General features: G+C 40.4%; 1 protein-coding gene across 1 annotated transcript in view; it reads left to right on the top strand.

Moving 5' to 3' along the window:
• The window catches only part of LOC309548149 (cullin-4A-like), a gene marked incomplete at its 3' end in the record, with an annotated part of 28153 nt that extends 14990 nt beyond the window's left edge, over nucleotides 1–13163 (top strand). Inside the window, exons 3-4 of the mRNA XM_082248111.1 lie at nucleotides 6267–6382; nucleotides 12885–13163. Coding sequence (XP_082104237.1) covers nucleotides 6267–6382; nucleotides 12885–13163 — 395 coding nt within the window. The remainder of the gene's footprint in view (nucleotides 1–6266; nucleotides 6383–12884) is intronic.

Below are 13163 nucleotides of genomic sequence, written 5' to 3'. Positions count from 1 at the left end.
TATATATATATATATATATATATATATATATATATTCTCTAGTTAAATTTATTCAGCCTATATGTGATAGATCACACTGATTAACCGAACATTTTTTCGGACTGCTCTTGTTTGATTCCCACAACATTTATACAGGGTCGAATTAGATATAAACCACTTTACTTGGCAATATGTTTTTGGATTGTGGGTGGTGGTATGGTGCCCCTGGTGGGACACAAACCCAACATTGAGAACTGCTAACCACTTCATCAATGTGTTTTTAAAAAGTAATGTACAAGTTCAAGATTTCTAGGGAAGAAAGGCTTGTACTGGCCATTCATGTATTGGGATGATCATTTTGGTAAAAGAATAATATAGAGAAAACTAAACGAGTGGTTCAATGAATGAATGAATAAATTGATCGTTTTCATTACAAAATAAAAATAGCCTTGGAAAAAACTCCAATTAGTGTTACAGCCAAATCATGTTTTCTTTGTTGCATTGAATGATAAATTTTTTTTTCTAGGAAATAATAGTGTAACCAGGTTGGTAGGCGACTCATAAGGATAGAGGAAGGGAAGGGAAAGGAATATGACAAGGAGGGATAAATCTACCAAACACTGGATCTGGGGATTTAAATGTGTCTGTATATGAACAACAGAGACAAAAAATAAGTAAAAGAGAATAATGCATGTTTATTGATTATGACAAATCACAATCTAAATCAAATCCTATAAATACAACAATGTCTATCTAAAATGCATCTTATGGATCTACGCTTTTTGCTAAAATAGCTTCTTCAGGATCCAGCCGATGTATGTATATATGTCAGACAAATTTTTAAGTTCATATAATATCTAAGATAAATAACGATATATATCAGTATACATTATATATAGTGTCTCAAAAAAAATATGACCAAAAAATTGGTAAATTAGTATATCATTTAAAAGTATGAAAAAATGGAGGGGGGGGGGAGAAAGGGGGGGGAGAAAGGGAGGGGAAAGGGGATTAGGAGGGGGGAAAGGAAATGTGAGGGATCAAAGATGCAGCGGATCAAAGGGGGGGGGGGCTTCAATTAAATCGAAGGACTGGGAGGGGGAGAAGGAATATGGCAAATAGCAAAAACACAATTCTAATCTTACCCATCAATAAAAAACAAACGACAAGTTGCAAACTATGGTAACAGGTGACATCGCCTTAATACCTGTATATCAGATAATCAAAGATTATAGGAATATCCAAAAAAACACACTTGACATATACAAACAGATCCATGTGCAAGAAAAGTGAATAATAACCATGTGATTGGGCCAAGAAAAATTATTATTGAGTAACCCCCTAAAAGAGTGAACCCCAAATGTTTTTTGAGGATAACAAATGAAAATATCAAGAATATATCAAAACCAAGCCTCAGTGGCAATACGTAGAATATGAAAAAAGAAATATAACGTGACTAAGCAAGAAAAAACACCAAAAATGAGTGATGAAGGTAAAAAACTGACAAAAAAATAATATCAGAGGAATGCCAGAAAGGACATCCCAGTGAGATTGCCTGCAAAGTGCAACAATGAAATGTGATGTGGCAATAGTTGCAAAAAGGACCCAAGAGTGATAAAGGTGTATGTAGTGAAGAGAGGAAAAACCAAAAAGAATAAATATAGCTATGGGTCATCCATAAAAATAAACTCACCCACTGTATTAGAGAAGATGGTGAGGGGAGAGGAGCTTCTCTTTTTAGAGAAATTAGTCCCCAAAATAATCAAACGGGCTCATGGGAGGGAGAATCCACACCCTACCTGGGGCCCGGATATGATGAACAGGAAAGAAAAAGATAATCTCCAACAAGCCAACAGGCTCTGAGGATAGCCAGGATAGATGTCAGCAGACCAATGCAGCCTTCCAAAACTGTCAAGATGACACAAACTTTTTTTTTTTTCAGATTTTTAAATGATATACTAATGTACCAATTTTTTGGTCATATTTTTGTTTGAGACACTATATATAATGTATACTGATATATATTGTTTATCTTAGATATTATGAGAACTTACAAATTTGTCTGATATATAGATATACATCGGCTGGATCCTGAAGAAGCTATATTAGCGAAAAGCGTAGATCTATAAGATGCATTTTAGATAGATATTGTTGTATTTACCGTATATGATTTTATTTAAATTGTGATTTGTCATAATCAATAAACATGCATTATTCTTAGGGATGCACCGAATAATCGGCGGCCGAACATTATTCGGCCGAAAATAGGGAAAATGGCACTTTCGGTGTTCGGCCGAATAAATCAAAAGGCCGAATAATTTAAGCCGAACAATGTCTCTCACCTCATTGCGGCTCGCGGTCCTCTATTATGTCCTCTGCAGTAACCCTCTGATATGTATGCAGTCTCTGTAGCTTCCGCCCTGACCGCGGCTCCCTTCCCGCTGGTGTCCTGTCCGGCCGCGTAGGGGGGTGTGACGTCACGCGCGCGTCCCGCCCCCTGCTCCTGACTGGCGGCTCCTTCACACTTGGTCCACGCCCCTCCCCCCCTGTTCGCGGCATTTGGCTCTGGCTGCAGTTATAGAGGTATGTGATGTGCAGCTGAGCACATTTGGGAGAGAAGAATACAGTTGCTGGCAGCTGCACAAGCATTAGTGTGCAGACTGCCATATGTTGTTGCCACAGTGCCCTATAAAGTGCCCCTTGACATAAAATGTGGCCATCAGCGTGCCCCTTATTTTATGCTAAGGGACATGCTGATGAGCATATTTTATGTTAAGGGGCACTCTGATGGGCATATTTCATTTTAAGGGGCACGCTAATGGGCATATTTTATGTTAAGAGCAATGCTGATTTAAATGTTTTGTTTTGCCCATCAGAGTGCCCCCTAACATAAAATGTGCCCATCAGCGTGCCCCCTGACATAAAATGTGCCCATCAGCGTGCCCCCTGACATAAAATGTGCCCATCAGAGTGCCCCCTAACATAAAATGTGCCCATCAGAGTGCCCCCTAACATAAAATGAGCCCATCAGCGTGCCCCTTATTTTATGCTAAGGGACATGCTGATGAGCATATTTTATGTTAAGGGGCACTCTGATGAGCATATTTTATGTTAAGGGGCACTCTGATGGGCATATTTTATGTTAAGGGGCACGCTAATGGGCATATTTTATGTTAAAAAATGCGAAACACCGCGTTCGGTATTCGGCCTTCGGCCAAGCATTTTATTATTATTCGGCTTCGGCCAAGAATTTCATTTCGGTGCATCCCTAATTATTCTCTTTTACTTATTTTTTTTTTTTGTCTCTGTTGTTTATATACAGGCACATTTAAGGCTCCGTTCACATGTAGGCGTTTTGGGGCGTTTTTGGGGCGTTTTTCTGCTCTAGGATCAGCTCTCAAAACGCCCAACAAGACAAATCCTATTCATTTCAATGGCCCCTGTTCACATCTGAGCGTTTTGAAGCTGTATACAAAACGCCCAATGCTTAAAAAAGTACATGAGCTTCTTTTTGGGCAGATTACAGGCGTTTTCCATTGATCTCTAATGAATCTAAAAACGCCTGCACAAAAATCGCGGTAAAAATCGCGGTAAAATCGCGGTAAAAATCGCGGTAAAATCGCGGTAAAAAACGCGCGAAAAACGCTACGCTCAGGTGTGAATGTAGCCTAAATCCCCAGATCCAGTGTTTGGTAGATTTATCCCTCCTTGTCATATTCCTTTCCCTTCCCTTCCTCTATCCTTATGAGTTGCCTACCAACCTGGTTACACGATTATTTCCTAATATATCCCAGGGAATGGTGCCATTTAAGTTCCATATAGACCGTCCACACAATTTACATTTTTTTTTTTCAAGTTATTTGCAAAGAATTATGTAGAACCTATACGGAAAATGTTTTTTTGTTTTTTTTTTCTCATTATGGATAGAGTAAGGGAGGGTTATAACCTTTTGTCCCATTGGGGATATTTACTGTCACTTCCTGTCCCATAGCCAAAATAGGCTCCATACAAATAAGGGAATCTCTTGGGGACCCCAGGTGACCAGAACCTGTGTCCCTATTTGAAGATTTCCCATCTATTACTTTTCTGGGGCCAACCCAAAATAGTTTTTTTCCTTTCACTTTCAATGATAATGGTAAACAGGAGAAATAGACAGTGTGAATCTCCTTAACGAGTGCAAAAACGGCACTATAAAAAAAAAGGTTTGTCTTTAGTTGTACTTTAAGTACAGCTATATAAAAAGTACAAGCATAAACCTGATCAAGTTTTCAAAATGGTGCAAAATTACAAAAAAAATAACGATGAGATATGTTACTTGAATGATTATTTTGAAGCAATTGCTTGTTTAGAACATTCAGATCTATGATGGTTTGTCATTGTTGATATTGCCAGCATTAGAAAAAAAAGTAAAAATTATTTTTACCAAAGACATTCAAAGTGACTCCTTCTAAACGTCATGTGATCACTACCACTTATGAGTTTCGTTCAATCCTGGACTTCTTCATCCATTCATCCATATATGCATATAGCTGCAGCCACCAATTAAAGTCAGTGACAGGCTGACAGACAGCGGCTTTACAGATCTTCCTGCACCTACGAGAATTATTACCCCACTACAGTAAAAGACAGAATGGGGAAAGGTCAGTGTTGGTAGCTTCTATATTTCTATCTTTACCAGTTCACTTAAAATCTTTACAGTTGAATAATCTGACCATATAAGAGAAAATTCAAAAAGATCTTCACTGTTCATGTATTTCCTCAGACTTCTCAGACATGTTACATTCAGCTTTGAGTCTTTGTAAAACCCCCTTCCACCACCCAGTCACATAACCGTAAGCTCCCAATCGCAAGGTTTTGTTTTTTTTTTTTGTGTTTTTTTATTTTTTTTTTTTACGTTTTTGTATTTTTTTAATGGGTTTTTTTTGCATTTTTTTTTTTTTTTGCAATGGGAGTTTCTGTTATATTTTAGTTACTGTGGTTTCAGCACCAAAAGCTGTTCGCTATGAATGCATATATGCGGCTGCTTGACAAGAAAACCCACCTGCAGATGCCACATACAGCTGGTGGGACCAGGTTAATGTTTGTGTACTGCATGGGTTATGAACAATTACTGTGTCACATATCAGGGTCCATAGATAAAAAAAAAAAAAAAAAATTGCATACCCAGTGAATCTGCATATACAGTCATTCTGTTTAGATTAAATTGAGCAAAAACAAATGTTCTTTATGATATATATATATATTCTATATATGTATATAAATAGATCCCATAATGTTTTCTTTTTACTTTGATTGTCCTAAATTGGTTGTAAACCTTAGTCATGAGATCTGAACAAAGCACATTTATCCGTAGTGTTTATTTGTCTCTCTCCAAAGCTCTAAGGCTGGGTTCACAATAATGGGACTGCACACATCGCATGTGATTCACACCGCATTCCTGTGCACATTACATGCAATGTCTTTGTGGTGTGAATTTACAGTCTGTATGGCTGAAATCGCATTGCATTCGCACCAAAATGGTGCTGGACCCTTTTTTGGACCGCATTGGAATCGGATCGCATTGGTGTTCAGTCCCATGAGATCCAATTCCACAGATAGCACTGCGTTCTGTGAACAGATTTGGGGACATCATTAACTTTATATTGATCCCCGCAGCAGTTCGCAGAGTGCAGTGTGAACTGCCTGTGATTCTGATGCGGTGCGGGAACCCACACAGGATTTGCTGTGGTTCCTGATTTGCACCAGTGTGAACCTAGCATGAGTGTCATTTTTCTCTGGTGCTTCATTCCTCTGCTATCAGCATGTGTCACTTCCGATAAGTTATCCCGACACCAAGAGAAAAAATGGTGACAGGGAAGGGAGCTCAGCACAGAGCTTGTCTATTCACAACACAGCTCTGCATCGTTCCTTTGTTCCTGTGCAGTGTGTGGAGGGGGGATGTGTCCCTTTCCTCCAATCAGCTCTCATATACTGTATAAGAGCTCTAACTGCAGCTCTCCATCCCTCCTATGTGCTCCTGACAGATGAAGAAGGATTTCTAGCACTTTGAATGGATGTAGAAAAGAGAAGACTGCAGATAAACAAGTAAAACCAATGTAGGAGGATTTTTTTAATCTTTGTGTATTATCTGAGGCTAATTACTTGACTGGGTATATGTGAGGGTTTACAACCACTTTAAGGTCTTGTGTGGTGTAAATTTCTGTTGGTATACATGTAACTAAGCATAGCTATGTACACTTGCATTGATGCTTTAGATATTTTAGTAATTGTAGTGTTGCCTGTTGCAGATAAACCAAAGCTGCCTGATAATTACACTCAGGATACCTGGCAGAAGCTCCAAGAAGCAGTAAACGCCATAGTGAGCAGCACTTCCATAAAGTACAATTTAGAAGAACTCTATCAGGTACGAGCTTTCTTTGTGTGCCTGTATCACAACGTTTCTTATTCTTCTGAAGCAAAGTACCACAAATACTACAAAGCTGCTAAAATTAATAAAGTGCAATGCTGATCACACACGTGGCTTTTTCAATGATTTTCTTCTGGTTGGGTTGGAATTTAAGTCATATACGTGTATTTCTATTTAATGGTACCACTCATGTGCTTGTTCATTTTTGTTTGATTAAACTGCAATCATTTGTATACATTCATGCTTGTTTTTTTTTTTTTTTTTTTTTTTTTTAAGATTGTGGACAATTTCAGGGCTTGAGACATTGTTCTTATCCAACAAAAGCTTTGTTTGTACTTGAAAAACACAAGTGGAGAAGTTGCCTTCCAGGGAAGTAAAGTGGGTGGGCCCAGTTATAGCACTGAGAATACCCAGTGCAGAACTTTGCACATACCATAGAGCTTGCACACACAGCTCAGTGTAACGCAAACATATGGCAGAAAATTAGGGTTGCACCGATATCTGTGAGAGTACTTCTATTTGTGCAAATGCTCTAATACCCGAAACTGATACCTTTTGCAGTGCAATTTGAGCCCATACAAAATGCATGGGTTCTAATCGCACTGAGAAGAATCGCATGCGTATTAAATAGAAAAATAGGGTGCAATTCATGTCTAAATCGCATGTGGTTTCCCGCACTGTTCCTGTGTGAACCCAGGCTTGCTATTGTGACTTCAGCCTGGGTTCACATAGGAGTGGTGCAGGAAACTCCATGCCATTTGGACAGGAATCGCCCCGCATTCCTGTTCAAATCGCATGTGATTTTTTGCAGTGCGATTTGGGCATTTTCATTTTGTATGGGCTCAAATGACACCGCAAAGGTATTGGTACTCAGTATCAGCCAGTACTTGATAAAAAGTATCGGTGCTTGTACTCACTGATAAAAATTCAGTATCGGTGCAATCCTACAGAAACTGCCACTTTTTTTGGCAGGCGGACAATATGAAGCTTTTTTAGTGGTCATATGATGTACGTATATATGGAACATGCTATTATATAGGGTGCTTTTTCATTTGTACTATTTATCGTATCAAATAGGTTACTTTGCATATTTGTTAGTGCTAATTCCTTTCATATCCTAACCTTACAGTCTTTACAACAATCATGACATTACATCCTGGTAAATATTGTGACTGTTTGCATAGGTTACGCAATTCAGTAACTGTGGGGAGAGGGCCCAGAGGGCATGTTGTACACAGGTATATGTCAGCATACCTGTTGAGCTTTAGAAGTATGGTGAGTAAGCTTAGAACACTGCTGCTGTGCAATGCTCATGCAGTTGCGCATAACATTTCCATAATAATGCAGTCTCTATATTTCTGGCCAGATGTTAAATATTAGTAAAAACATTCTGGTTTCTTCATGTTTGCCAAACCTATTCTGGATCTGGAACATATGCTTTCAAAGTTGCCAGACCAGAGTTTTTGGTACCTTTTATTATTGTGCTTGATAATGAAGAATTCATTGCACCCACTCTGGCTGCTAATATACAAGTTTTAAAGTCTTACTAAAGGTAATTTCTTGATCGTACATCACGGGACACAGAGCAGGGTATAATCATACCTATCTGGGTTATTTGCCACCTATAGGTGAATAGACACTGGCAGATCAACCAAACAGAAAGTTCTCCCCTATATAACTCCTCCTATACAGAAAGTATACAGAAAAGTTATTTTACCAGTGTCTGTAAGGTGATGGTCACTAATGTGCTGCTTAAGCATACTTGGAGGTCCGGAACAGTTCTTTTGAGACTCATGAACTTCAATTGGATCCATTCAAATGAAAATGGATGGTACCTGAGCCTCGCTGGAAAAGGAGATGAATTCTCAAGGTTTGCCTGTAATGCAACCTCACGGCACTGGACCCTGCATAATGGAACCCTGTGCAGTGTTTTTTCTGTCCAAGGTGCTTTCCAGCAGGGTGCTGTACAGCAGCCTTTTTCAACCAGGGTGCCCAGGCACTCTGGGGTGCCTTGAGGCTTATTCAGGGGTGCCTAGGCAAAGTGCCTAAAAATTGGCCAAAAATTGTGTACAAGACGGCCTATTGATAAGGGCTCCCTTTTTAGATATACTAAGTCACGGGTTTTCATTGTGCACCATTAAACCTTCTAGCTGCCATTGTCCTAACGACCAAGGCGTCATCAGTTGATAAGGAGGATGTCAGTTACCTACATAGCATCCTTGTTTGACCCACCTCTGCCCGTCTCCATCAGCGATGGGGTCACATTAGCTGAGTGATGGAGAAAAACTGAGGGAGAAGAGAAACATCGGAATGCTAATCTGTACCAGTTTGCAAAAGTATATTTGCTTTGGAAGAATAAATCACCTCTAACGTTCAGTGTCCTATTTGGTCTTGTAGCTGCATGTTGCTGCTTTATGTAAAACTATTAGAATAGCTTTTACATTTTAAAATGGGGTGCCTCGAGACTGTCCATAATTTTAAAAGGTTGCCTCGAGATTGTCCATAATTTTAAAAGGGTACCTTGAGACTGTCCATAATTTTAAAAGGGTACCTCGAGACTGTCCATAATTTTAAAAGGGTACCTCGAGACTGTCCATAATTTTAAAAGGGTGCCTCGAGACTGTCCATAATTTTTTAAAAGGGTGCCTCGAGACTGTCCATAATTTTAAAAGGATGCCTTGACTGAAAAAAGGTTGAGAAACACTGCTATACAGGCCCAGGGGAATGGACCCAAGATGCAAGGGGGACGAGCCCTTGAAGGTCTTTTTGTAAAAGCCTGCCGTAATGGGTGAAGGTTGGACTCCTGTTAGGATTTAGAGTCGTATGGCAGTAATGGTAACTTTGCATTTGCAGTATTCCTTAAAAAAAATAAAAAAATAAATAAATAAGAGAGATCTGACTGTCAGGTCATTTTCCAGGTGGCCACTGGGGGGGTCCTGCTCTGTGTGTGTCTCAGGAGTATTGGGCTGCAGTTTGCTCGCTCAGCCACTAGAGGGCACGGTGCCGTTCGATATAGCCTACTCTGGTGCAGTGTAGACAGGAGATAGAAGGGCAGCCATTTTTTTATGTTTGAAATCACACGTGGGCTGAAGGATCAGTGAGACTCGTAGAGACATGGAGCAGTCTATGGCTGGATAATAGGGTTGGGGACTGCGTATTAAGTTTTGGCAATAAGCACCATATTATTTAGGTGTTATATGATTTAATTGGTCCCAGAAGGTGGAGGCAGGTGGACTCTGATACTGCCCTTCGAGCTGGCTACAGCCCCGGGGGTTCACAAAGCTCCTAGCCCCCGTGCTGAGGATGCAAGGGGGTGTCAATCTAAGGATACCGCAACGATCTTTGGCTCAGGGAGCAGTCGGTTCCAGGTTAAAGCAAAATATAAGAAGCAAAATCCTTTGATCTCTCTCTGCATGAGAAAATGGTATCCACGTTGAAGCTGTTCCCTATGTGCAGTTCCACTCCCAGGTCTTTTGAAGAGGAACATTCTTGAAGAGGAACATTCTTGTCTGGAACATGAAGGTTCAAGCATGTGATTACCAGCAGGCTCCGTCTTTGGGGTATTGCAGAGCTTGAACTGATGGTTGATTTTTCAGAATCTGGATAAAAGGAAATTTTTCCTTCCAATGATATGGAAGATACTAACTACTGATGTCAGTCTCTCTGGTTCCTGCCTATCAATATCTTGGAACTTCAGGCAGTACACCTTGCTCTGGACTATAGGATGAACCAGTTGCATGGGTTTGTGGTTAGTGTTCAGTCCTATAATGCCACTGCAGTAGCATATATCAACTACCAGGGTGGCACCAGGAGTCGTGCAGCTCAGAAAGGTGAATAGCATGTGCCATCTCTGGCGACAGTACATATTCCAGGTATAGAAAACTGGCAGGGGGTTTTTCCCTGTCACCGACTAATATCAAGATGACAGTGGTCCCTTAATCCTGAGATGTTCTCGGCAATCTGCCAGTGTTGGGGGAACTCCGGAGGTGGATCTAAGTTGGACAGGTTGTGTTCAGGACAAGAGTCCCACTGGTAACATCTTAGGGACCAGTTCTCCCTAATCTATGCCTTCCCTGGGATTTAACTACTTCTGCGTCTTTTGTGAAGAATCCGGGAGGTGGTAACACTGATAATACTGTTAGCCGGCCTAGCCCAGGAGAGCTAGGTACACTGACATAGTAAATCTGGCAGTGGACGCTCCTTGGACACTTTCAGCCTGGTCAGACCTATGGTTTTGGATCCTGTTATCTCTGCACTGTTGAGTGCCAAGAAGCCGGCTTCAGGGAGCTTCCATTACAGGACTTAGAAATCTTAATGTAAAAGCCTGGTGTGAAGCCAGGAAGTGGTACCTGTGGAAATATGTGAGTGGGAATTTTTTCCATTCTCTAATCGGGAGGGGAAATTAAAATGGCCTTTAAGTGCCATTAGGGGTCAGATTTTGTCTCTATCCTTTTATTTTCCAGAGTCTGTTGTCTATCACTCCTTAGTGCGCACTTCATGCAAGGTGTAACGCAGACAGTCCTGCCTGTCAAACCACCCTTGTGTCCTTGGGACTTGAACTTGGTCTTGGCTGTCTTTGCGGAAGCCACCCCTTTGAACCAATTAGGGAAACTGTGTTAGTCTGTATGTGAAAAATACTATCAGTGCAAATAATGATCAATATTAAACATAAAATCACTGTGATGTCACAACAAAATATGTGCGTGAAAGTGCTACCATCTGTGCACCAATCCGGCTGCAATCACTTGATTGTGCCAATACCTCACAAATAGAAACCATACAACTTAATATAGTGATGCGCCAGCTAAACTGAAATATTCAAAAAATATACAGTATATGGTATGAATCATAAATATAAATATAAAACAGTGCATAGATATGTGCAAACAATAAGTGTCCATAAGTGAATGCTCAAAATAACAGTGCCAAAAAACAGTCCATATATTATATCCGATTTCCAAATAGAAAACACCACTGTGTGTGAAAAGGATCCCTTCACCAGACAGATTGGCCTCTCACCTCACTGACAGACCCGGATACACGGGTCAATACCAGCCCGATATCCTTTACTCAGGAGACTCGTGGAGGACAGCTGTATACAATCTCTCATCGTCCAAAAACGATAAGGCACATAAGGGAAAAGAAGGAGATCTAGTGTTCTCTGTTTTTGAAAGCTCTGGCAATTTATTGAATGAAAGCGGTACTCACAAACACAGCACTCTGCGGTGCATGCTTTCAGACTCGGAAGAGATGCAGTGTCAGGTACGCAGGCTCTGCACCCATACGCGTTACCGAGGAAGTCAACGCTGTGAAGGCTTTGAAGGCAACCCATATTTGGGGTCCACCTTATTAGCCTTGCAGGACACACGGAGAACCATTAACCCCAAGGTTACCCCTACCGTCATGAATAGATATCATGGCTTGGAATGGTTTTTAACTTAAACCATTCATTATCCTGCCTCCATACCCCCTTTTGGACTATACTGAAGTATATTTCTGCACCGTTTGGCATGTCCTCTACCCCCTAAGAGGTGGACCCCAAATATGGGTTGGATGATTGCGTCCTAGGGCAAAAAATGGACTATAAAGCTAAGGAGCCATATTACGGTGTTCCTCTGGTTTCTTGAGTCGGGAAAGGGGGAGAAACCTCTACATGAGGTATATACTCTAGCGATCGCTACTACAAGACGGGGGCTCCATATCACTTGAAGAAATATTACGGATACTGTTCTGTTCCCACAGCCGTTACCACAAACCTACATTCTATCATAGGGACTGGGTTTTCCTGCCTGCTATCAATACCTCCACACGCAGCAAGAAATATTGGTATTGCTCGGTCTCTCTGGCCCTGACGAAGCCTGATTCGAAACGCGTTGGCTCATTGGGACCTTCAAACCGAACATCAACATCAGCCTGAAGCATGTATTGTTCCCTACTAGGGATATATTTCTGTGCTGCTGTTTTTTAACATATTGGTGAATACATGAGGGATTTCTTTTTCTTGTCTGTGTATCCCTCAGCTATACACTAAACTCTTTTACATATATTAATAAATTATTTAATTTTAAGTGGCTGTTTCCTGGTCTTCCTTCTCCCAACTGGCCATAAAACCCCTACTTTCTCTGTATTTTGTTTTTGTATATATTTTGGGGGATAGGCCAACCTCCACGGTTGATTTGCCCTGTTAATGGGTCTGTGTGACAACACCCTTTATTTTTGTATCTTAAGTTGATGGACTATTTTTATTGGCTGAGGATAAGCTGTTTTCTGTTCGCCTGCTATTCGGAAATAAAAGGACTGTTTGCTTTTATTAAGATGGCTGGCTGATGAACCTGGGTTTCAATTCATTGTTTCAAATGTTCCATGCATTAGGAATAAATTGTGTTTTTTCTTATTCTTTGTGTTTGCATGTATACATATTAAAGAGCTCCTGTAATAACAATAAATGTATAAGGTATGTTATCAAGTAAAACTGATGAACTTTTTTTTTTATTTCTAGGCTGTGGAAAACTTGTGTTCCTCCAAAGTGTCTCACACACTGTACAAACAGCTGCGCCAAGTATGTGAGGAGCATATGAAGGCTCAGATCCATCAATTCAGGGAATATCCTTTATATAATGGAAACAAATCGAAACAAAAATATGTTGAGGAAACTATCGTCAGAATGTGCTCTTTCATGGATCAGTTTGACTATTTAGCTTTGGCATCAGAAGACCAGATCTGTGTGTTTGTGAACACGTGTATGTGGGTAGAAACAGACCGAGGCATCTGTCAATAA

The sequence above is a fragment of the Pelophylax lessonae genome (assembly GCF_965119305.1).
Source record: "Pelophylax lessonae genome assembly, chromosome: 2".
NCBI classification, from domain to species: Eukaryota; Metazoa; Chordata; class Amphibia; order Anura; family Ranidae; genus Pelophylax; species Pelophylax lessonae.
This window is presented reverse-complemented; position numbering and strand designations above follow the sequence as displayed.